General features: G+C 32.3%; 2 protein-coding genes across 2 annotated transcripts; one reads left to right on the forward strand and one right to left on the reverse strand.

The window, feature by feature from the left end:
• Window positions 1–2,198: 2,198 nt before the first annotated feature.
• LOC111414918 (protein sister of odd and bowel-like) lies at window positions 2,199–15,006 on the forward strand. Its single transcript, XM_023046386.2, has 2 exons — window positions 2,199–3,217; window positions 14,467–15,006. Exons 1-2 carry the CDS (start codon window positions 2,430–2,432, stop codon window positions 14,864–14,866), a joined length of 1,188 nt encoding a protein of 395 aa, XP_022902154.1. The 5' UTR covers window positions 2,199–2,429; the 3' UTR covers window positions 14,867–15,006.
• A 9,276-nt stretch (window positions 15,007–24,282) lies between these two features.
• Window positions 24,283–25,113, reverse strand: LOC111414915 (uncharacterized). Its single transcript, XM_023046382.2, has 3 exons — window positions 24,923–25,113; window positions 24,547–24,875; window positions 24,283–24,497 (listed from the first exon to the last, which is right to left on the reverse strand). The coding sequence occupies exons 1-3, from the start codon at window positions 25,067–25,069 to the stop codon at window positions 24,341–24,343; spliced, it is 633 nt and encodes a 210-aa protein (XP_022902150.2). The 5' UTR covers window positions 25,070–25,113; the 3' UTR covers window positions 24,283–24,340.
• Between the last annotated feature and the right edge of the window lie 1,544 nt (window positions 25,114–26,657).

Below are 26,657 nucleotides of genomic sequence, written 5' to 3' on the forward strand. Positions count from 1 at the left end.
GATATGGCAAAATTAGAACCTTTTTGTTGCATATGCGAAAAAGAAACTTCAGGAGTCCACAAGTGTTATAGCTGTGCGCAAAATGTTCATGTCATTTGTGCCCAAAGTACAAGTAATAGCAACGAGGGTTACGGAGCATCAGTTTTATACTTTAGAGCAGGAAAATTGCACTTGTGGTCCTAATGCAGAAAGTCTTGGAGGATCAACAAAATTCCTGATGCAGAAAATACTAAAGGAACATCTCCTGCCTTTGATGTTGATATGGCAAAATTAGAACCTTTTTGTTGCATATGCGAAAAAGAAACTTCAGGAGTCCACAAGTGTTATAGCTGTGCGCAAAATGTTCATGTCATTTGTGCCCAAAGTACAAGTAATAGCAACGAGGGTTACGGAGCATCAGTTTTATACTTTAGAGCAGGAAAATTGCACTTGTGGTCCTAATGCAGAAAGTCTTGGAGGATCAACAAAATTCCTGATGCAGAAAATACTAAAGGAACATCTCCTGCCTTTGATGTTGATATGGCAAAATTAGAACCTTTTTGTTGCATATGCGAAAAAGAAACTTCAGGAGTCCACAAGTGTTATAGCTGTGCGCAAAATGTTCATGTCATTTGTGCCCAAAGTACAAGTAATAGCAACGAGGGTTACGGAGCATCAGTTTTATACTTTAGAGCAGGAAAATTGCACTTGTGGTCCTAATGCAGAAAGTCTTGGAGGATCAACAAAATTCCTGATGCAGAAAATACTAAAGGAACATCTCCTGCCTTTGATGTTGATATGGCAAAATTAGAACCTTTTTGTTGCATATGCGAAAAAGAAACTTCAGGAGTCCACAAGTGTTATAGCTGTGCGCAAAATGTTCATGTCATTTGTGCCCAAAGTACAAGTTATACCAACGAGGGTTACGGAGCATCAGTTTTATGTCTTCAGTGTGCAACAAGAAAAACGATGACTTCAAATCAAGAAGCATAATACATCTAATAAACAATTTTTCCCGATTGAGGTTGGAATATCAGTTACTGTGCTTGTTCCAAGTCTTGATAGGAGCAAAGGAGATCCGTGAAACTATAAAAGTGGAACTAAGAAAGGAATTATTGCCTTGCTGTATTCGAGAAATCAAATTCAAGCGTGTAAAGACACACTTTTGAAAATTCTCTCTGCGCCAGATTAGGGCTAAAGTGTTTCGAAACTCGTGTTCAAACAAGTAATGGTTTACACAGTTTCCCATACAATCTTATGTATTGTTATTTTTTGTATGTATTGGGAGTTGTATTGGGAAAATTCCAATTTCTAAAGGATCTGGAACAGATGTGGATTTCTCAAGTGATGCGTACTGTAGAAGACTCTCTATGAACCTCTATGAACGAGGCAAGATGTCCAAAATCGGAGAATGTTGATGAGAAAGATTGCGCAAATGAACTTGAAAATTTCCTCCAAATGCAATTGGGCAAACAAAGACATTTCATTATCTTAAGATCAGATCACAAAATCTCAAAATACTTCGAGATTGCGCAACAAATTTCTGAAGAGACTTGTGGTGAAGAAATTTCTTTGGCAAAATCTATGGGAAGAAATACCTCTATGAAGTTAAAATTGTGACAGCTTCATAATGTTTTGTTACATCAATCAAGACTTTTGGGGGAATCCCAGTTATGAATAAGAAAAAGTCAAATTATTATTTAAATAAAAAAAACTTCTTCTAGTCTTTTTGTAACAGAAGAAGATTTAGAGATGGTATTAATACCGTTATAATGGTAATTGATGTGCGATGGTAGCAACCGCGCGCGATCTCCGGGAACCCCCGAAGGTTCTTATTACCCTGCCGGCAGGTGGCGCGGTGCCTCTCGCGGTCGCTCCAGCGCCATCTCATCCCGTTAAGTGATTTATACGATCGCGAAAGCCAGCAAATCTTCGCCATATGATGCCTACTTTTCTTGATGTTAAACTCTTCAAAATCGTTATTTTTGAATCAAAATATTTCAAAAAAAATCATCAAGTTATTTCTGGATCGTTTAGATGTGTGTGTTATTGGAAAACTGGTTGATCTTTAAAGAACTCTTTAAGAAAAAGACCATCATCGTCAACAGCACATCAACGACGACGTTTAATCTTTCTTCCTTATCCGTTGGAACGCGTTCTTCGGGCGGTAGATGGCGCACGGCGCGCCTCGCGCGGTTTCTTACCTGCTCGGCCGGCATTCGCTCATCGGAGCGTCCGGTGTTAAGTTCTTCGCGCGAGATCGCGGCGCTACGTAAAGCGACGAACCTCACGTAATTTCTTCATTTCGAATCGAATGAAATTCATTTTTGATTTCGATCGAGGGTGAAATGTAAATGTGAAAATGTGAAGAACTAAATCAAGTTATTTTTGTTGTGGTTGGTGCTTTCGTTGTGTGATTTTATTTCCGACAAAGAATTTAAAAAATAAAGATGCAAACAGAAGACGCGACCAGTGATAGGGAAATATCCCCTCCAACAAAAAGTCATCAACAAGAACTAAATCAAATCCTCCTCCAAGAGAATTTCCTTCAAAGATCGATTCAAAACGTAGCGATTTCGTTGCAGAACGCGATGATGAACTCGTTACAACAAGCCGCTTTGCTTCCGGCGAATTCTGCAGCTGCGGCTGCTTTAAATCTTCAAGCACTCGAATCTTATTTAACGTTGCAAAGACTGACGACGGTAACTAATAATGTCACTAGTAATGGTAATAATAGTAGTAATAATAATATCTCAACGACGACGACTTCTTCTTCGTCGAGTCGAATCGATATCTTAAAAATCGCAACAAACACCGCGAAAATCGCCGAAGAAGCCGATACTCAAACCAATTTAACCGACGATGTTGATCTCGCGGAAGAAGTCGAGGAAGATTTGGCCTTATTAGACAACGATGATGCGTTTCCTTCCTCGCCCATCGATACCACTTATCCCAGTCTGATTATGAACTCGATTTATCAGAATTCTTCGTCAACGACGGGATCAAATAACGCGGCGAATACAACGACTATTGCAACACCGAGTTCCACAACGGGGGCTGTCAACAAAAAGGGAACTTCAAGACCCAAAAAACAATTTATTTGTAAATTCTGTAATAGACAATTTACGAAAAGCTATAATTTGCTGATACACGAAAGGACTCATACTGATGAACGGCCGTATAGCTGTGATATTTGTGGGAAAGCTTTTAGGAGGCAAGATCATTTAAGAGATCATAGGTAAATATAATTTTTTATTATCGTATTTTGTATTCACGACTTTGTAGATAAAGATTGCCTAAGAGAACACAACCGGAATAAAATTATCTTTAAACTCGTATATATTTTACGACACACTTTTCTTCCTCTTTCCAATAACTGTAAAATCCGCCCACAACAATCTCTTAAAATAAATTTCAAAATGTCTCCCAAAAAAGAAGGTTTTAAAAAGAAATACATTTCACGGTTAGTTTCTTTTCGAAATGATTTAATTCAACCGCACGGACTCCCTCTTTTCATTCTTTCGATCGGGGCGCGACTCGAATACCAAAGAACAACGCTAATAATAATTATAATAATAATAAAAAATTTCCACCCGTCGCGTCTGAACATAAAAAGGCGCGAGCCTCTTCAAGATTTGCACAACAAACGTCTTTGTTGGAAGCGCGTTAAAAGAAGAAGAAGAAGGAGTAGACGACGTCCACCATATTAAGCTGGTTGGTGAAAGAAAAAGAAGGAAGGAAGGAAGGGGGGTTGACTAAATTCATGTTTTTTCGCCGAGCCACTTTACAAATCTTTACTACCACGAAATTATTCAGTATGCGGCCGCACGCGGCGTCAATAAGAACCATTTTATTTTAATATTTTTATTTTGAATCACGAAGAAGAGACGCGTGCTCACATAATTTCAATTATAAAGTCACTTAGACTTTTTCTTATTCAAATCGTTTATAAATTTAACGTCAATTTTCATACTCTTCAAACTTTCTAAGCCGACGGCCGATCGTGGCATTGCTTTCATCTTCTTCTCTGATTACAAGAAATATTTTATTCTTATAGATAACCTCTTTCTTCTCGGTCCTCCAAGCTTGTATCATATTTAGTTGAGTTTTCCGTAATCTATTTATGTATTGGTTTCACTTTTATCATATTAACTTTCTTATATGATATAGACGAACTTAACAGCATATATTTACACTCTCCAATGGTTTCAAGATCGCACAGTTTCCTATAAGCATTATATCTAAAAATATAAATAATAACTGTTCTATATGATACTTATATATCATTACATCATGATGCTTATATGATACTTTATATAATTAACTTCTAATAGAAAGTATAACACCTTTATTTGTTAAAAATCGATAATTTTCCGTAGCCAACAGCTCGCGAAATATTTTTTTTTATATTTCATACATTCTTATATGATATAGACGAACTTAAGAGCATATTTTTACACTCTCCCATGGTTCCAAGATCTCACAGTGTTCAATAAGCATTATTTTTAGAAATTCGGATGTTTTTGCCATCTTTTATTACTTTTCTGGATAATAACTGCTCTATATGATAGTTATATATCATTACATCATGATACTTATATGATACTTTATATAATTAACTTCTAATAGAAAGTATAACACCTTTATTTGTTAAAAATCGATAATTTTCTGTAGCCAACAGCTCGCGAAATAATTTTTTTCATATTTCATACATTCTTATATGATATAGACGAACATAAGAGCATATTTTTACACTCTCCAATGGTTCCAAGATCTCACAGTTTTCAATAAGCATTATTTTTAGAAATTCGGATGTTTTTGCCATCTTTTATTACTTTTCTGGATAATAACTGCTCTATATGATAGTTATATATCATTACATCATAATGGTTATATGATACTTTATGTAATTAACTTCTAATAGAAAGTATAACACCTGTATTTGTTAAAAATCGATAATTTTCCGTAGTCAACAGATCGCGAAATGATTTTTTCCATATTTCATACTTTCTAATATGATATAGACGAACTTGAGAGCATATTTTTACACTTTCCAATGGTTCCAAGACCTCACAGTTTCCTATAAACATTATTTTTAAAAATTCGAATGTTTTTACCACCTCGTAATGCTTTTCTGGATAATAACTGCTCTATATGATACTTATATATCATTACATCATGACGCTTATATGATACTTTATATAATTAACTTCTAATAGAAAGTATAACAGCTTTATTTGTTAAAAATCGATAATTTTCCGTAGCCCACAGATCGCGAAATGATTTTTTTTCATATTTCATACTTTCTAATATGATATAGACGAACTTAAGAGCATATTTTTACACTTTCCAATCGTTCCAAGACCTCCTAATTTCCCATAAGCTTTATTTCTAAAAATTCGAATGTTTTTGCCACTTTTTAATGCTTTCCTGAATAATTACTGCTCTATATGATACTTATATATCATTACATCATGATGCTTATATGATACTTTATATAATTAACTTCTAATAGAAAGTATAACAGCTTTATTTGTTAAAAATCGATAATTTTCCGTAGCCCACAAATCGCGAAATGATTTTTTTTCATATTTCATACTTTCTAATATGATATAGACGAACTTAAGAGCATATTTTTACACTTTCCAATCGTTCCAAGACCTCCTAATTTCCCATAAGCTTTATTTCTAAAAATTCGAATGTTTTTGCCACCTTTTAATCCTTTTCTGGGTAATAATTGCTCTATATGATACTTATATATCATTACATCACGATGCTTATATGATACTTTAAATAATTAATTTCTAATAGAAAGTATAACAGCTTTATTTGTTAAATATCGATAATTTTCCGTAGCCAACAGATCGCGAAATGATTTTTATCATATTAACTTTCTTATATGATATAGACGAACTTAAAAGCATATTTTTACATTTTCCAATCGTTCCAAGACCTTACAGTTTCCCATAAGCATTATTTCTTAAAATTCTAATGTTTTTGCCACCTTTTAATGCTTTTCTGGGTAATAACTGCTCTATATGATGCTTATATATCATTACATCATGATGCTTATATGATACTTTATATAATTAACTTCTAATAGAAAGTATAACAGTTTTATTTGTTATAAATCGATAATTTTCCGTAGCCAACAGATCGCGAAATGATTTTTTCACATTTCATACTTTCTAATATGATATAGACGAACTTAAGAGCATATTTTTACACTTTCCAATTGTTCCAAGACCTCCTAATTTCCCATAAGATTTATTTCTAAAAATTCGAATGTTTTTGCCACGTTTTAATGCTTTTCTGGGTAATAACTGCTCTATATGATACTTATATATCATTACATCATGATGCTTATATGATACTTTATATAATTAACTTCTAATAGAAAGTATAACAGCTTTATTTGTTAAAAATCGATAATTTTCCGTAGCCAACAGCTCGCGAAATAATTTTTTTCATATTTCATACATTCTTATATGATATAGACGAACTTAAGAGCATATTTTTACACTCTCCAATGGTTCCAAGATCTCACAGTTTTCAATAAGCATTATTTTTAGAAATTCAAATGTTTTTGCCATCTTTTATTACTTTTCTGGATAATAACTGCTCTATATGATAGTTATATATCATTACATCATAATGGTTATATGATACTTTATATAATCAACTTCTAATAGAAAGTATAACACCTGTTTTTGTTAAAAGTCGATAATTTTCCGAAGCCAACAGCTCGCGAAATAATTTTTTTCATATTTCATACATTCTTATATGATATAGACGAACTTAAGAGCATATTTTTACACTCTCCCATGGTTCCAAGATCTCACAGTGTTCAATAAGCATTATTTTTAGAAATTCGGATGTTTTTGCCATCTTTTATTACTTTTCTGGATAATAACTGCTCTATATGATAGTTACATATCATTACATCATAATAGTTATATGATACTTTATATAATTAACTTTTAATAGAAAGTATAACAGCTCTATTTTCTAAAAATTGATAATCTTTCGTAGCCAACAGATCACGAAATGATTTTTATCATATTTTCTACTTCTATATGATACATTTTGGCTTATCGATGATAACGTCGCCAAGAAACATCATTATTCTTAATTTATCTATCCACTTTCATTGCTAATAGCTCCATTAAAGACATCAAAGAGCTAAACTTAACTTAAATTTTTTTCTATTTTTATATATTAACTTTCTTATATGATATAGGCGAGATCATATAAATCTCAATTCCCTATTTTGTTCTCACAAGCAGAATTTTTATAAATAATAAAATTCGGATGTTTTTGCCACCTTTTAATGCTTTCCTGGATAATAACTGCTCTATATGATACTTATATATCGTTACATCATGATACTTTATATAATTGACTTCTAATAGAAAGTATAACAGCTCTATTTTCTAAAAATTGATAATTTTCCGTAGCCAACAGATCGCCAAATGATTTTTTTCATATTTTATGCTTCTATATGATACACGTTTGCTTATCGATGATAACATACCCAACAAACATTATTATTCTTTATTTATCTATCCACTTTTATTGCCAATAGCTCTGTTAAAGACATCAAAGAGCTAAACTTAACTTCATCTTTTTTCTACTTCTACATAATAACTTTCTTATATGATATAGGCGAGATCATATAAATCTCAATAGCATATTTTGTTCCCACAAGCATTATTTGTAAAAATTCGGATGTTGTTACCACCTTGTAACGCTTTCCTGGATAATAACTGCTCTATATGATACTTATATATCATTACATCATGATGCTTATATGATACTTTATATAATTAACTTCTAATAGAAAGTATAACAGCTTTACTTGCTAAAAATTGATAATTTTTCGTAGCCAAGAGATCACGTAATGATTTTTTTCATATTTTATACTTCTATATGATACACATATTGGTTTTTATCGCCAATAGCTCCATTAAAGACATCAAAGAGCTAAACTTACTTAATTTTTTTTCTACTTCTATATAATAACTTTCTTATATTATATAGGCGAGATCATATAAATCTCAATATCATATTTTGCTCGCACAAGCTTCATTTGTCCAAAATCTGATATTTTTGCATGTTTTAAACCTTTCCGGAATAATAATTGTCTTTATATGATACTCATATATCATTACATTCTGATGCTTATACGATACTTTATATGATTGACTTACAACAGAAGGTATCACACTTTCACAGAAGTATTATTTTGGTAAAAATCGAGAATTTTCCGTAGCCAATTGTGTGATATACTATGTGATATACTTTGGATCATCATGAAGTAAAAATCACTATTCTTTCTTCCTCTATTCACTTTTATCACTCTTTCTTGTCGGTCCTCTAAGCTTGTATCATATTTAGTTGAGTTTTCCGTACTCCACAGAATTTTATGCTTCTTAAACTTCTTAATAAATATAAATCTGTTTATGTATTGGTTTCAATTGCTTCTATATGATACACTTTGAAACATTTAGGTTCGTTTCTTTTTTGCATTACCACATTAACTTTCTTATATGATATAGACGAGAACATATAGAACTTAAGAGCATATTTTTTAGAGGTAGAGGAGATTTTTTATGAGATATCACTTTCTAATTAGAACTGATACCTCATAACAGCATATTTTCAATAGAGGTGGAAAAACCTTTAATCTTCACACAAGCATTGTATGTCCAAAATTGCAATTTTTTAATCCTTTCCTGGATAATAACTGCTTTATATGATACATGATTATATGATATAAGGAGAATTTGTCTTGATACTTAAAAAACCAGGGACAAAGAGATATGGAGAATAGAGAACTGATCCTGGAAATTATTCATAAAAGAATATATACAAACTGTAAAGATAGTTGTCTAAAAATTGAGAGTTTTTCGTAATCACCAAATCGCGATATGATTTTGTTCATATTTTATGTTTCTATATGATATACTTTAGATTATCGATAGTAACATTGCCATAGAAACATCAAGGACTTAGAGTTTCGTAATGCGGTGAGCACCAGAGAAGTTAGTGAAGCTAGTGATAATAATAAGCTGTATTGAGGTTGAGGGAAAAGATCTTACTGGGATCAGATAGCATACATAACCATTGAAGGGTAACAGTCAGATGCCATAAATACCTCATGAAGTGTAAGGCAAGGATGAGTATTATCCCTTTTATTATTCAACGTCTGTTCAGAATATATCAGAATAGAGATCAATGAAAGAATATCTGTAAATGGGAAAAGAGCGAATAACATTCTATACAGAGTGATAATCTCTGATAGGATTGCAGCAGCTGATGTCTCGAGTGAGAGATGTCAATAAGAGGTGTAGTCTCGGTATAACAAAAAGAAATATATGGTTAAATCAACAACAACTACATAAATGTATCTAATGAAGAAGTCCGTCGAATTAATAACTAGGATAAAAGCTCGCTAACTCAAATATTTCAATCATGCAATGAGGAAGAAGAGAAGATTCCTTGTAAACGTAGTCTGAGCCGAATCTCTTGTCTGATGGCTTAAGAATTTTTAGGACATGGATTTCAACAACAAAAGGACTATAAGAAGATTATATCCTCTTTTTATCGAATTATAATTGAAGGCATAACAGTTTTACATAAGCATTATTAATCCGGACAAATAACCTAACGTACGAATTATTTATCCAAAATGTACTAAAAGTTGGTGATTAGAATAATTTTTATATGATAGAAAAATCATATAAATTTTATTAAAGAGAACACGTCATATATTTACCCAAGAATTATTTGCCCAAAATCTACTACAATTCCATATTTGAGTCGTGCTTTAATTCTTTCTGGGAATTTATGTTTTTATATGATATGTAGAAACATAAATCTTTTGAAGAAAATACCTCTTTACACAATTTTCTAGGGTTTTTCTACTATACTACTTCTTATATCATAACGCATTGAAGTTTAAGAATGTTTTTGAATGTGTCAACCTAAAAGGCTTTAAAATTTTTATTGAAAATCCTTTGTATTTCTCCAGAAATTTCTGATAACCGTTAAAAATCCCTGAATTTCTTTAAAAATCTTTATAAAACGTCTAGAAATCTGTTGAACCTTAAAACTTTAATGGATATATGTTGAAATGCTTAGGTTTAGTCGAAACTGTTAAGAAACTACTAGAAATCCTAGTAATCGTTGGATATCCCTGAATATCTTCGAAAATTCTTATAAATCTTCTTAAAATCAGTTTTGGAATTGCTAAGAATTTATTAAACTTGTTAATCTACAGAAATATTTGAAAATTGTCTCCGAAAAACTTTGGAAATTCATATAAAGCTTCTGGATATCTGCAAAAAGTCTTAAACATCCTTGAACATTTTTTAGGCATTTAGACATCTTTGATCAACTCCGTCATGTCTTTATCAATCATTAAAAATTCATAAAATTTATTAGAAATCTCTTTGGAAATCTTTGAATACTTGCAAAACTTTACTAATCCTTAAATATCCCTGAATATTCTTGAAAATCTTTGTAAAACTTCTTAAAATCTTTAGAAATTCTTACATATATCTTGATACTTTTGAAAATCCTATTAAAAATGCTTTAAAAATTCTTTTTATATATTTAGAAATGCCTAATAATTGCTACAACTCCCTAAATAGCTTTAAAATCTTTATAACATTTCTAGTAATAGTTAGAAATTGATAAATATTTATTAAAAATAGAAAAATTCTAAGAATATCTTTTAAAAATTCTTCGTAAATCTCTAGAAATTCCTGGAAACACAATCTTTATAAATACGTAAATTTTTAATGGTAAATCATTCAAAACAGCGCACAATTCTTCGTAAAGCACTGGAATTTCGTGGTAATTCTTAGAAATCTCTGAATCCCTAAAAGCTGGTATAAAACTTTTAAAAATCCTTTAAAATGTTTACATATTTTTGGATACATATTGAAATTTTTAACAATCTCTCAATAACCTTGGAAAACTCCCTAAAATGTTCACTGATTTTTACAAATTGTTGAATAACTTCGTAAATCCATTGAATTTCTTTTGAAAATTCTTTGCATATTTCTATTAATTCCTTAAATCATATAATCGTTAGAAGTTCCTCAAAATATTAGAAATTCGTGAAAAGCCTTTATTAATCCCTAGAAAATCATGAGAAATCTAATTGCAGCTCCATTATTTTGACAAAGAAAAAAGAAATACATAGCAATTATTGGAAATCTCTCATAACTTTGGAAATCTTTATGCAATCTTTAGAAATTCTTAATTTTCAGTGGAAATCTTAGGTCAACTTGCAAAAAATTCTTTGCAAATCGTAATAAATTCCTAGACGTAGAGAGCATGGCAAGTCTTTACTATGTTTCTATCAAGTCAAGCTTACACCAAAACTGCATCATATCTCTATCAAGTCTGTACAGTCTGTAAGTTTTTATTAGTCAAGTCTGTACAGAGCCTAGACTCATCTAGACTCACCTAGACTCATTTCATTAAAAATATCGTCATATAGTTTTTATTAAATTTGTATTAATGCTACCAAGTCCATATCTAGGGTATCTCTATGGAGATTTGCATGACGCCTTTGAAATCTCCATCAAATCTCCATAATGCTTCACAACATGATAAATACAGTAAGCCTCCATAGTAACTCGAGTCTTTACTGAGTTAAATCTCCATCAAGTTTGTATCAAGACCGCATAACATCTCAATCCGATCTACATTAATACATTATCTAGAAGTTTGACAATATAGGAAATTCTCTTTATATTGGGAGTTATAGGGAGCCATTCGGAGTCATTCAATTTCACTAACTTTGAATATTATGAGACATTAAAATGTACTAAGAACTTTTAAAATCTAAAGATTTGAGGTGTACGTGGAAATTAATAGATATGAAAGATATTGGGAGTAATTCGAGGCCATTAGGAGTAATTATGAGAAAAAAATGTGTCGTCATTCCATATTAAATTTATCTTCTATGATCATCTATGAGGAAGAAAAGAAGATATGGTTTATTACAAAACATATTCCAAGAGAAAATTCCTGGATTAATACATTATCTAGAAGTTTGACAATATAGGAAATTCTTTTTATATTGGGAGTTATAGGGAGCTATTTGGAGTCATTCAATTACACTAACTTTGAAAATTATGAGATATTAAAATGTACTAAGAACTTGTAAAATCTAAAGATTTGAGGTGTAAGTGGAAATTAATAGATATGAAAGATATTGGGAGTAATTCGAGGCCATTAGAAGTAATTATGAGAAAAATATATGTCGTCATTCCATATTAAATGTATCTTCTATGATCATCTATGAGGAAGAAGAGAAGATACGGTTTATTACAAAACATATTCCAGGAGAAAATTCCTGGATTAATACATTATCTAGAAGTTTGACAATATAGGAAATTCTCTTTATATTGGGAGTTATAGAGAGCCATTCGGAGTCATTCAATTTCATTAACTTTGAAAATTATGAGACATTAAAGTGTACTAAGAACTTTTAAAATCTAAAGATTTGAGGTGTAAGTAGAAATTAATAGATATGAAAGATATTGGGAGTAATTCGAGGCCATTAGGAGTAATTATGAGAAAAAAATATGTCGTCATTCCATATTAAATATATCTTCTATGATTATCTATGAGGCAGAAGAGAAGATATGGTTTATTATAAAACATATTCCAGGAGAAAATTCCTGGATTAATACATTATCTAGAAGTTTGACAATATAGAAAATTCTCTTTATATTGGGAGTTATAGGGAGCCATTCGGAGTCATTCAATTTCACTAACTTTGAATATTATGTGACATTAAAATGTACTAAGAACTTTTAAAATCTAAAGATTTGAGGTGTACGTGGAAATTAATAGACATGAAAGATATTGGGAGTAATACGAGGTCATTAGGAGTAATTAGGAGAAAAAATAAGAAGAAATCCCTGAATCCCTAAAAGCTGGTACAAAACTTTTAAAAATCCTTTAAAATCTTTACATATTTTTGGATACATATTGAAATTTTTAACAATCCCTCAATAACCTTGGAAAACTCCCTAAAATGTTCACTGATTTTTCCAAATTGTTAAATAACTTCGTAAATCCATTGAATTTCTTTTGAAAATTCTTTGCATATTTCTATTAATTCCTTAAATCATGGATAATCGTTACAGGTTCCTTAAAATATTGGAAATTCGTGAAAAGCCTTTATTAATCCCTAGAAAATCATGAGAAATCTAATTACAGCTTCATTATTTTGACAAAGAAAGAAGAAATACATAGCAATTATTGGAAATCTCTCATAACTTTGGAAATCTTTATGCAATCTTTAGAAATTCTTAATTTTCAGTGGAAATCTTAGGTTAACTTGGAAATTTGCAGAAAATTCTTTGCAAATCGTAATAAATTCCTAGACATAGAGAGCATGGCAAGTCTTTACTATGTTTCTATCAAGTCAAGCTTACACCAAAACTGCATCATATCTCTATCAAGTCTATGTTAATACGATATTTAGAAAAGTCTACCTTTAGATATCTTAATCATTTCTGCAACAAGGTTACATCATCTCTGTATTAAGTCTTGAACATGTTTTTATTAGTCAAGTCTGTACAGAGCCTAGACTCATCATATTTCATTAAAAATATCTTCATATAGTCCATACTAAATTTGTATTAAGCTTTATAAATTTGAATCGAATCTCTAAACTTGTAAAATTTTGTATTGTATCGCCTGCTAGAAATCTGTATAAACTCTTAATACATGTGATTTCGTATAAAGTCTGCATAATCTCTCTATAAAGACTTCGTCGTCTTCTGCACCACGTTCAAGTCCATATCTAGGGTATCTCTATTGAGATTTGCATGATGCCTTTGAAATCTCCATGAAATCTCCATAATGCTTCACAACATGATAAAGCCATTCGGAGTCATTCAATTTCACTAACTTTAAAAATTTTGAGACGTTAAGATGTACTAAGAACTTTTAAAATTTAAAGATTTGAGATGTACTAATAGACATGAAAGATATTGGGAGTAATTCGAGGCCATTAGGAGTAATTAAGAAAAAAAATATCTCGTCATTCCATTTCACTAATTTTGAAAATTATGAGACGTTAAAATGTACTAAGAACTTTTAAAATCTAAAGGTTTGTTGTAAGTGGAAACTAATAGACATGAAAGATATTGGGAGTAATTCGAGGCCATTGGGAGTAATTGGGAGAAAAAAATATTTTAAACAACTTTACTAAATTCGATATCACATTAAAAATCCTAAACATATAAAAAATGTGTCTGGATTAGTATAAACAAGTTTTAAACTTTTAATTTTAATCATTTCCACCAAATCTTTCATTTCTAAGAAGCACAACACTTAAATCTGTTATTCGGCATCTTTTAAGTAACATAATACCTGGTTTTCTTGTGTTAAAGATCGCCGACTCCAACAACAAAATAAAATGACATAAAAATGATTTCTCGTTTTTTTTTGCAGGTACATTCACAGTAAAGAGAAACCCTTTAAGTGTACCGAATGCGGCAAAGGCTTCTGCCAGTCACGTACCCTGGCCGTGCATAAGATATTGCACATGGAGGAGTCACCGCACAAGTGTCCCGTTTGCAGCCGTTCCTTCAATCAGAGATCAAATCTGAAAACTCACCTGTTGACCCACACGGACATCAAACCGTACAATTGTTCGGCGTGCGGCAAAGTGTTTCGTAGGAACTGCGACCTGAGAAGGCACAGCTTAACGCATAATCTTGGAACGGCTAATGGAAATGTTTTAAATACGAACTCGGTTCATAGTTTTCATAGTGTTTCTGATGGTGTTTTGAACAATATTAGTAACGGTAGTAATACAACTAAAACGGTTACGGCTACCGCTACGAAATAATTATTATTGATATTAATTAATTAATTATTGTTTGAAAATGTTCTTTGTGTACATAAAAAAATAAATATTTAAGACTATTTTTTTTGCAATAACAACTCGAAATAGTTGTACAAAAATAAAGATATATCTAAAAACAATAATCCCATTGTTCTTTTATTTTTTTTTTTAACCATAAATAACTCAACTTTACACAGGTTTTATTGCGGGTGGCACGGAAAATCCAATTACACGGATGCGGGAAGATTTTTTTTATCTTTACGAAATCCTCTTTTATAATTTTACCGCAACGAGTCGTGAACGGTGTGACTTTTAAAGGTTACAACACTAGTAGTGGCGAGTGAGTTGGTCCCGGCTATTGCGAAATAGCCTCTTTTATACACTTTTTTTTACTTCAACTTTACTACTACGGTGGTGGATCTAAAGTTCATAAACTTGCGGGGTCGTCACGATTTAAACGCGCTCGGACTTTTCAATTTGATGCGACACGTGCTAACATTATTAAATTAAATGATGAAAACATTAAATTTAATTCATTCGGTTTTGATTAACTGGGAATATCGTTAAATATTATTTCTAACAGGTCGTTCACTACTTCCTTATATATCGTTATATTTAGCAACCAAATCCTGTTATGATGGGTATCGGAAAATCTGTGGGTAGCCACCCGGATCTAAATCTTATGGACGGAGTCATAGCTTCTTCCCGTCATTTCTTCCATTTATAGACAAATTTATCTATCTCTTTCATATCATTTGTTTATGGTCCAATTTCTTCCAGACTTTTTGCCTATGGTTCTATACTTCTTCTTGTCTTCACGGTGCTAATATTTATCTGTGCAAATTGCTGCCCATGATTTCAAGGTTTCCATTGCTCTTTCGCACTTCTCCTTTCTCTTCATCACTTCCTGCTCACTTTCTAGACTACACAAAGAAGGTATGCAGGAAGTGATGGACGAAGGTGATGAAGAGCATGTGGCATCTTCAATGCGTTGCCGGAGTTTTCTGTCGGCAGATTACTTTCTTTCATATCACATCCAGAAATTAACCAGTTCTCAACGATATCGAGAGTAATAAAGCCGAGGTCGCTTGCGGCCGAGGCATTACATTGTATCATATCGTATACAGAAATTAATCACTTCTTAACAATATCAAGAGTAATAAAGCCGAGGTCGCTTGCGGCCGAGGCAGTACTTTAATATCATATCGCACACAGAAATTAACAACTTCTCAACGATATCTAGAGTAATTAAGCCGAAGTCGCTTGCGGCCGAGGCACTACTTTAATATCATATCGCATACAGGAGTTAACAACTTCTCAACGATATCAAGAGTAATAAAGCCGAGGTCGCTTGCGGCCGAGGCATTACATTGTATCATATCGTATACAGAAATTAATCACTTCTTAACAATATCAAGAGTAATAAAACCGAGGTCGCTTGCGGCCGAGGCAATATTTGAATATCACATCGCCTACAGAAATTAACCACTTTTCGACGATATCCAGAGTAATAAAGCCGAGGTCGCTTGCGGCCGAGGCAGTACTTTAATACCATATCGCACACAGAAATTAACAACTTCTCAACGATATCTAAAGTAATTAAGCCGAGGTCGCTTGCGGCCAAGGCACTACTTTAATATCATATCGCATACAGAAATTACCCACTTCTGGACGATATCTAGAGTAATTAAGCCGAGGTCGCTTGCGGCCGAGGTACTACTTTAATATCATATCGCACACATAAATTAACAACTTCTCAACGATATCAAGAGTAACAAAGCCGAGTTCGCTTGCTGGCGAGACACTACTTCGCATCATATTACATACAGAAAGTAATCACTTCTCGACAATATCTAGAGTAATAAAGCCGAGGTCGCTTGCGGCCGAGGCACTACTTTAATATCATATCGCATTCAAAAATTATCTATTTCTCAACGACATCAAGAGTAACAAAGCCGAATTCGCTTGCTGGCGAGGCACTACATTTCATCATATCGCATATAGAAATTAACCACTTCTCGACGATATCTAGAGTAATTAAGCCGAGGTCGCTTGCGGCCGAGGCATTACTTTAATATCATATCACATACAGAAATTAACAACTTCTCGACGATATCAAGAGTAATAAAGCAGAGGTCGCTTGCGGCCGAGGCACTACTTTAATATCATATCGCATACAGGAATTAACAACTTCTCAACGATATTAAGAATAATAAAGCCGAGGTCGCTTGCGGCCGAGGCATTACATTGTATCATATCGTATACAGAAATTAATCACTTCTTAACAATATCAAGAGTAATAAAGCCGAGGTCGCTTGCGGCCGAGGCAATATTTTAATATCACATCGCATACAGAAATTAACCACTTTTCGACGATATCTACAGTAATAAAGCCGAAGTCGCTTGCGGCCGAGACACTACTTTAATATCATATCCCACACAGAAATTAACAACTTCACAACGATATCTAAAGTAATTAAGCCGAGGTCGCTTGCGGCCGAGGCACTACTTTAATATCATATCGCATACAGAAATTACCCACTTCTCGACGATATCTAGAGTAATTAAGCCGAGGTCGCTTGCGGCCGAGGCACTACTTTAATATCATATCGCACACATAAATTAACAACTTCTCAACGATATCAAGAGTAACAAAGCCGAGTTCGCTTGCTGGCGAGACACTACTTCGCATCATATCACATACAGAAAGTAATCACTTCTCGACGATATCTAGAGTAATAAAGCCGAGGTCGTTTGCGGCCGAGGCACTACTTTAATATCATATCGCATTCAAAAATTATCTATTTCTCAACGACATCAAGAGTAACAAAGCTGAATTCGCTTGTTGGCGAGGCACTACATTTCATCATATCGCATATAGAAATTAACCACTTCTCGACGATATCTAGAGTAATTAAGCCGAGGTCGCTTGCGGCCGAGGCATTACTTTAATATCATATCACATACAGAAATTAACAACTTCTCGACGATATCAAGAGTAATAAAGCAGAGGTCGCTTGCGGCCGAGGCACTACTTTAATGTCATATCGCATGCAGGAATTAACAACTTCTCAACGATATTAAGAGTAATAAAGCCGAGGTCGCTTGCGGCCGAGGCATTACATTGTATCATATCGTATACAGAAATTAATCACTTCTTAACAATATCAAGAGTAATAAAACCGAGGTCGCTTGCGGCCGAGGCAATATTTGAATATCACATCGCATACAGAAATTAATCACTTTTCGACGATATCTAGAGTAATAAAGCCGAGGTCGCTTGCGACCGAGGCAGTACTTTAATACCATATCGCACACAAAAATTAACAACTTCTCAACGATATCTAAAGTAATTAAGCCGAGGTCGCTTGCGGCCGAGGCACTACTTTAATATCATATCGCACACATAAATTAACAACTTCTCAACGATATCAAGAGTAACAAAGCCGAGTTCGCTTGCTGGCGAGACACTACTTCGCATCATATCACATACAGAAAGTAATCACTTCTCGACGATATCTAGAGTAATAAAGCCGAGGTCGCTTGCGGCCGAGGCACTACTTTAATATCATATCGCATTCAAAAATTATCTATTTCTCAACGACATCAAGAGTAACAAAGCCGAATTCGCTTGCTGGCGAGGCACTACATTTCATCATATCGCATATAGAAATTAACCACTTCTCGACGATATCTAGAGTAATAAACTCAAGGCCGCTTACGACCGAGGCACTACTTTAATATCACATCGCATACAAAAATTAACAACTTCTCGACGATATCAAGAGTAACAATGCCGAGTTCGCTTGCTGGCGAGCCACTACTTTGCATACAGAAATTAACCACTTCTCGACGATATCTAGAGTAATAAAGCCGAGGTCGCTTGCGGCCGAGGCATTACATTGTATCATATCGTATCCAGAAATTAACTACTTCTCAACGATGTCAAAAGTAACAAAGCCGAGTTCGCTTACAGCTGAGGCACTACTTTAATATCATATCGCATACAGAAATTAACCACTTCTCAACGATATCAAGAGTAATAAAACCGAGGTCGCTTGCGGCCGAGGTACTACTTTGATATCATATTCGTATTTTTTTCTTTTATATCATACTATTTGATACAATATTAATCATTGAGCCTCGGCCGTAAGCGAGGTCGGTTTAATCGAATAACATCATATATTTCCTACTGTAATTAATCCCGAGGTCGCTTGCAACCGAGGCGCCACAATATGATATCGAGTTTGAGGTTGATACAATATTAATCTTTGAGCCTCTGCCGCAAGCGACCTCGGCTTAATTGAAAAACATCATATATTTTCCGCAATGTATTACGCAGCAATATTGTGATTAGTTTTGGGTAGATATATTAGTTATAGAGCCTGGGCCGCAAGCAACCTCAGCATAATCGAATAACATCATATATTTTCTACTTTAATTAATGTCGAGGCGCTACAATGTAATGTCCAGTTTTGATGTTGATACCATATTATTCATTGAACCTCGGCTTAGTCGGATAAAATCATACATTTCTTATGGAAATCAAGCCGATGCCGAAGCGCAGCAATATGATATTTACTTTTGGGTTTGTATGAAATTAGTTATTGAATCTCGACATAATCATATATTTTACAGTTTGAGGTTGATACAATATTAATCATTAAGCCTCGGCCGCAAGCGACCTCTGCATAATCGAATAACATCATATATGTTCTACTTTAATTAATGCCGAGGCGCCACAATGTAATGTCCAGTTTTGAGATTGATACCATATCATTCATTGAACCTCGGCTTAGTCGAATAAAATCATACATTTCATGTGGAAATCAAGCCGAGGCAGAGGCGCAGCAATATGATATTTAGTTTCGGGTTTGTATGATATTAGTTATTGAACCTCGGCCGCAAGCAACCTCGACTTAATCATATATTTTCTATTGTAATTAAACCCGAGGCAGCTTACGGCCGAGGCGCAGCTATGTGATAATTAGTTTTGGGTTGATATGACATTATTTCACAATTGGTTACTGGAAAAAAAAACGGTATTCCGAGGATGATACAGAAAAACTTTTACAACAAAATTTGTAGTAAATTTTATCTCTTACACATTGCTCTCTAATACTTTTAGATACTTTTAGACTCTTAGATGCATCAATGTAGAGAAAAATTCGAAAATATGAAAATTAGAAGAATAGTAGTTTCATAATTGATTTATGAAAGAAAAACGGTATTTCGAGGATGATACAGAAAAACTTGTCGAACAAAAGTTGTAGCAAATTTTATTCTTAGCAAAATAGCTCTGAGGCATTTTCACTCTAAGATGCATGGATATCGAGCAAAATACAAAAATATGAAAATCTCATGAATTCGTTGCTTTTTCAAGCTAATGATGGTAGCACTGGAGAATCTGAGTATGCTACAAAACAACTTTTCGAACAAGAGTTGTAGCAAATTTTATTCTTAGTAATATTGTTCTTTTGCCCTTTTGCTCTCAGATGCATAGATATTGAGAAAAATACGAAAATATAAAAATTTTATAAATTTCGTTGTTTTCAAAACAGTTAATGATAACACTTGGATATCGGAGCATGTTACAAAAAAACTTTTAGAACAAAAGTTGTAGCAAATTTTATTCTTAACAACATTGCTCTCTTGCACTTTTGCTCTAAGATACAAAGATATCGAGCAAAATACAAAAATATGAAAATTTCTTGAATTCGTCGTTTTTTCAAAGTAATGATGGTAGCACCGGAGAATCTGAGTATGCTATAAAAAAACTTTTCTAACAAGAGTTGTAGTAAATTTTATACTTAGCAAAATTGCTCTGTTGCATTTTTACTCTAAGATGCATAGATATCGAGCAAAATACAAAAATATGAAAATTTCTTGAATTCGTTGTTTTTTCAAACTAATGATGGTAGCATTGGAGAATCTGAGTAAGCTATAAAAAAAACTTTTCGAACAAGAGTTGTAGCAAATTTTATTCTTACCAATATTGCTCTTTTGCACTTTTGCTCTCAGATGCATAGATATTGAGAAAAATACGAAAATATAAAAATTCGATGAATTTCGTTGTTTTCAAAACAGTTAACGATAACACTTGGATATCGGAGCATGTTACAAAAAAACTCTTAGAACAAGAGTTGTAGCAAATTTAATACTTAGCAAGATTGCTCTCTTGCATTTTTACTCTAAGATGCATAGATATCGAGCAAAATACAAAAATATTCAAATTTCTTGAATTCGTTGTTTTTTCAAACTAATGATGGTAGCACTGGAGAATCTTAGTATGCTACAAAAAAACTTTTCTAACAAGAGTAGTAGCAAATTTTATACTTAGCAAAATAGCTCTGAGGCATTTTTACTCTAAGATGCGTAGATATCGAGCAAAATACAAAAATATGATAATTTGTTGAATTCGTTGCTTTTTCAAACTAATGATGGTAGCACTGGAGAATCTTAGTATGCTACAAAAAAACTTTTCGAACAAGAGTTGTAGCAAATTTTATTCTTACCAATATTGCTCTTTTGCACTTTTGCTCTCAGATGCATAGATATTGAGAAAAATACGAAAATATAAAAATTCGATGAATTTCGTTGTTTTCAAAACAGTTAATGATAACACTTGGATATCGGAGCATGTTACAAAAAAACTCTTAGAACAAGAGTTGTAGCAAATTTAATACTTAGTAAGATTGCTCTCTTGCATTTTTACTCTAAGATGCATAGATATCTAGCAAAATACAAAAATATGAAAATTTCTTGAATTCGTTGTATTTTCAAACTAATGATGGTAGCATTGGAGAATCTTAGTATGCTACAAAAAAACTTTTCTAACAGGAGTTGTAGCAAATTTTATACTTAGCAAAATAGCTCTGAGGCATTTTTACTCTAAGATGCATAGATATCGAGCAAAATACAAAAATATGAAAATTTCTTGAATTCGTTGTTTTTTCAAACTAATGATGGTAGCATTGGAGAATCTGAGTAAGCTATAAAAAAACTTTTCGAACAAGAGTTGTAGCAAATTTTATTCTTACCAATATTGCTCTTTTGCACTTTTGCTCTCAGATGCATAGATATTGAGAAAAATACGAAAATATAAAAATTCGATGAATTTCTTTGTTTTCAAAACAGTTAACGATAACACATGGATATCGGAGCATGTTACAAAAAAACTCTTAGAACAAGAGTTGTAGCAAATTTAATACTTAGCAAGATTGCTCTCTTGCATTTTTACTCTAAGATGCATAGATATCGAGCAAAATACAAAAATATTCAAATTTCTTGAATTCGTTGTTTTTTCAAACTAATGATGGTAGCACTGGAGAATCTTAGTATGCTCCAAAAAAACTTTTCTAACAAGAGTTGTAGCAAATTTTATACTTAGCAAAATAGCTCTAAGGCATTTTTACTCTAAGATGCATAGATATCGAGCAAAATACAAAAATATTATAATTTCTTGAATTCGTTGCTTTTTCAAACTAATGATGGTAGCACTGGAGAATCTTAGTATGCTACAAAAAAACTTTTCGAACAAGAGTTGTAGCAAATTTTATTCTTACTTATATTGCTCTTTTGCACTTTTGCTCTCAGATGCATAGATATTGAGAAAAATACGAAAATATAAAAATTCGATGAATTTCGTTGTTTTCAAAACAGTTAATGATAACACTTGGATATCGGAGCATGTTACAAAAAAACTCTTAGAACAAGAGTTGTAGCAAATTTAATACTTAGCAAGATTGCTCTCTTGCATTTTTACTCTAAGATGCATAGATATCGAGCAAAATACAAAAATATTCAAATTTCTTGAATTCGTTGTTTTTTCAAACTAATGATGGTAGCACTGGAGAATCTTAGTATGCTACAAAAAAACTTTTCTAACAAGAGTTGTAGCAAATTTTATACTTAGCAAAATAGCTCTAAGGCATTTTTACTCTAAGATGCATAGATATCGAGCAAAATACAAAAATATTATAATTTCTTGAATTCGTTGCTTTTTCAAACTAATGATGGTAGCACTGGAGAATCTTAGTATGCTACAAAAAAACTTTTCGAACAAGAGTTGTAGCAAATTTTATTCTTACCAATATTGCTCTTTTGCACTTTTGCTCTCAGATGCATATATATTGAGAAAAATACGAAAATATAAAAATTCGATAAATTTCGTTGTTTCAAAACAGTTAATGATAACACTTGGATATCGGAGCATGTTACAAAAAAACTCTTAGAACAAGAGTTGTAGCAAATTTAATACTTAGTAAGATTGCTCTCTTGCATTTTTACTCTAAGATGCATAGATATCTAGCAAAATACAAAAATATGAAAATTTCTTGAATTCGTTGTTTTTTCAAACTAATGATGGTAGCATTGGAGAATCTGAGTAAGCTATAAAAAAACTTTTCGAACAAGAGTTGTAGCAAATTTTATTCTTACCAATATTGCTCTTTTGCACTTTTGCTCTCAGATGCATATATATTGAGAAAAATACGAAAATATAAAAATTCGATAAATTTCGTTGTTTCAAAACAGTTAATGATAACACTTGGATATCGGAGCATGTTACAAAAAAACTCTTAGAACAAGAGTTGTAGCAAATTTAATACTTAGTAAGATTGCTCTCTTGCATTTTTACTCTAAGATGCATAGATATCGAGCAAAATACAAAAATATTAAAATTTCTTGAATTCGTCGTTTTTTCAAAGTAATGATGGTAGCACCGGAGAATCTGAGTATGCTATAAAAAAACTTTTCTAACAAGAGTTGTAGTAAATTTTATACTTAGCAAAATTGCTCTGTTGCATTTTTACTCTAAGATGCATAGATATCAAGCAAAATACAAAAATATTAAAATTTCTTGAATTCGTCGTTTTTTCAAACTAATGATGGTAGCATTGGAGAATCTGAGTAAGCTATAAAAAAAACTTTTCGAACAAGAGTTGTAGCAAATTTTATTCTTACCAATATTGCTCTTTTGCACTTTTGCTCTCAGATGCATAGATATTGAGAAAAATACGAAAATATAAAAATTCGATAAATTTCGTTGTTTTCAAAACAGTTAATGATAACACTTGGATATCGGAGCATGTTACAAAAAAACTCTTAGAACAAGAGTTGTAGCAAATTTAATACTTAGTAAGATTGCTCTCTTGCATTTTTACTCTAAGATGCATAGATATCGAGCAAAATACAAAAATATGAAAATTTCTTGAATTCGTTGTTTTTTCAAACTAATGATGGTAGCATTGGAGAATCTGAGTAAGCTATAAAAAAAACTTTTCGAACAAGAGTTGTAGCAAATTTTATTCTTACCAATATTGCTCTTTTGCACTTTTGCTCTCAGATGCATAGATATTGAGAAAAATACGAAAATATAAAATAACGACACTATTTCAAATTTATAATATAATAAAACATGTATTTTTTTTTAATATAATTGCAATTTTAATATAATAAATGACAAATTATATTTGTTTACAACGAAGATTCTGATTCAACAAATGCCTCGTTTAATCGAATAAAAATTTCATTTCCGGTTAATTTCAAAAGTTTTGGTTCAAAAACTGGTTTCCAAATATCCAACATCGCGTGGACGATGGATTGAGATGAAAAAATTTCGGTTTCAGCCCACCTAAAAATAATTTGTTAACAAAAAGATTTTATTTTAAATTGAGTTATACTTGTATTCAAATTTTAATGTTAAAGATGTCAAAGAATAAATGGTTTTGTTAGTAACCGGATAAAATCCCGATCCGGTTAAAATTAATTTAGTTCCTATGTAGTTGGTTAAAATCTCGGCCTGGTCGATAAAACCAATACCGGGGTGATTAACATTAACTTGGGCATCAATGTAGGGTTCTTTGGCAGCTTGTTCATATTTAAATGTAAAATTAGCGTCTTCTACATTAATATCCATGCATAAATTGGTTTTTCCTAATTCCAAAAAACCTCTGGTGAAGTTTTGAGGATTTATTATTGATAACATTTTCATATAAACTGGAGTACCAAACTATATAAAAAAATAATAATAATATTACACATTTTTTTGTTACTTACGAAATCAATTTCGTCTTCGATTGTTGGTAAAACGATTGGGTTTAAATCATGCACGAAATCCCAAGCATCATCTAAGAAATAATCGACGACCGATCTTGATGAGTAAACACCACAAATTATAGCTGCTAATACTACAATTAACTTCATTTTATTTAACTTTCTTTTAATTAATTGTATAATACAAAGTTTATTTTGGAAATGTTGCGTTATCCATTTATATTAAATTTATATAAAAACTTTCGATAAGATAATAAAACAATCACAAGTTATAGATGGTGTTAAAGATGGTGTAAAAGATGTGATTATTGGTAATTTTAGATTTAAAGTAGATAAGAAATTAACGAATTAAATTAAAAAAAAATTTTGTTGTCAATCTTTTTAATATCTAAAGATAAAAATGTCGTGATGAATTAACAAAAAAATAAAGAAATATTTTGTTTATCTTGGCATAATTATAAAACGCATTCTTGAGAAATGGTTCAATTTGAATCGATGTAATGCCTCGGCCGCAAATGACCTTGGCATAATTACACCACCCATTCTTGACAATTCCTAGAAATTTTCTTTTATATTAAAATAGATTGGATTGGATTAATTTGCTTTAGAGCTTGATTGAGTTGCTGTAAGATTATCTCACTTTATACTTAACCTATTTTTGAGTTGGGTTGACTAGCTTTGAGGATGCTTTACGTGGGAATTGGATTACTTTGAGGTTAACTTGCTGCAGAATTAACTTGGATTAATTTCTTTTGGAATTGTGTTACTTTGTGATTGAGTTATCTTACTTTGAGGTTGGGTGGCTTACTCAGTGGTTAGGTTGACTTGTGAAAAAGAACTGCCACGAAAGGGAATATCGGAGAATCTAATAATCATCGTGAAAAAGTATATCCGAGAGTGATTTAGGCATCAGATTAGCAAAGATGTCTCGCAAGGATCTATTTTGGGTCTATTTTTGTGGAACAACATGAAAAACTAGATGAAAAGGACGAATGTGCACTCTTCACACAGAGTATGTTTCAAAAAATCGTTCCTGGTATCTCACAAAATCCCTGATATCTTCTAACATTCCTCTTGATTATGGCATTGCTTTACATTATTCCTGATATCTCTACCCACTAATACCACAGCCTTCATCAACAATTGATCAACATCTTCTCTTCACATCGTCCATGGTCTTCATTAATATCATCCCTGGTATTTTTCAACGTGGTCTCTGATATCTGTCACCTTAACATCGCTTTTGATACCATTGAACATCGTCCCTATTATCCCAATTTTTGCCAGCCTTAGTAGTCGCCATCCTCTTACCCATTAAAAACCACGAGTCTGACTTGAAGTAGGCCAAGTGTTAATCCAAAGAGTGCATTTATGATTTTTGCGTCTTTTTCAGATGTCTTACTCAAGTAGATAGTCATAGGTAGGTCTTTATCGACCATAGGTATTTCACAGACTTTACACTTTTTAATGTTCTTCATCTTTATATCATCTGTCGTAGTTTATGTCTCAATTCATGTATTTCACAAATTCTTCTAATTTTCGTATTTTCGCATTTTTCTGGACATTGATGCATCTGAGAGCAAAAGGGTTAGAAAGAAATGTGTAAGTGACAAAATTTACTACAACTTTTGTTCTAAAAGTTTGTCTGTATCATGCTCGGAATACCATTTGTTTTCCAGTAACCAATTGTGAAACCACGAATTCTTCTAATTTTTATATTTTCGAAATTTTCTCCACA

Source organism: Onthophagus taurus, chromosome 5 (assembly GCF_036711975.1).
Source record: "Onthophagus taurus isolate NC chromosome 5, IU_Otau_3.0, whole genome shotgun sequence".
Classification (NCBI taxonomy): Eukaryota; Metazoa; Arthropoda; class Insecta; order Coleoptera; family Scarabaeidae; genus Onthophagus; species Onthophagus taurus.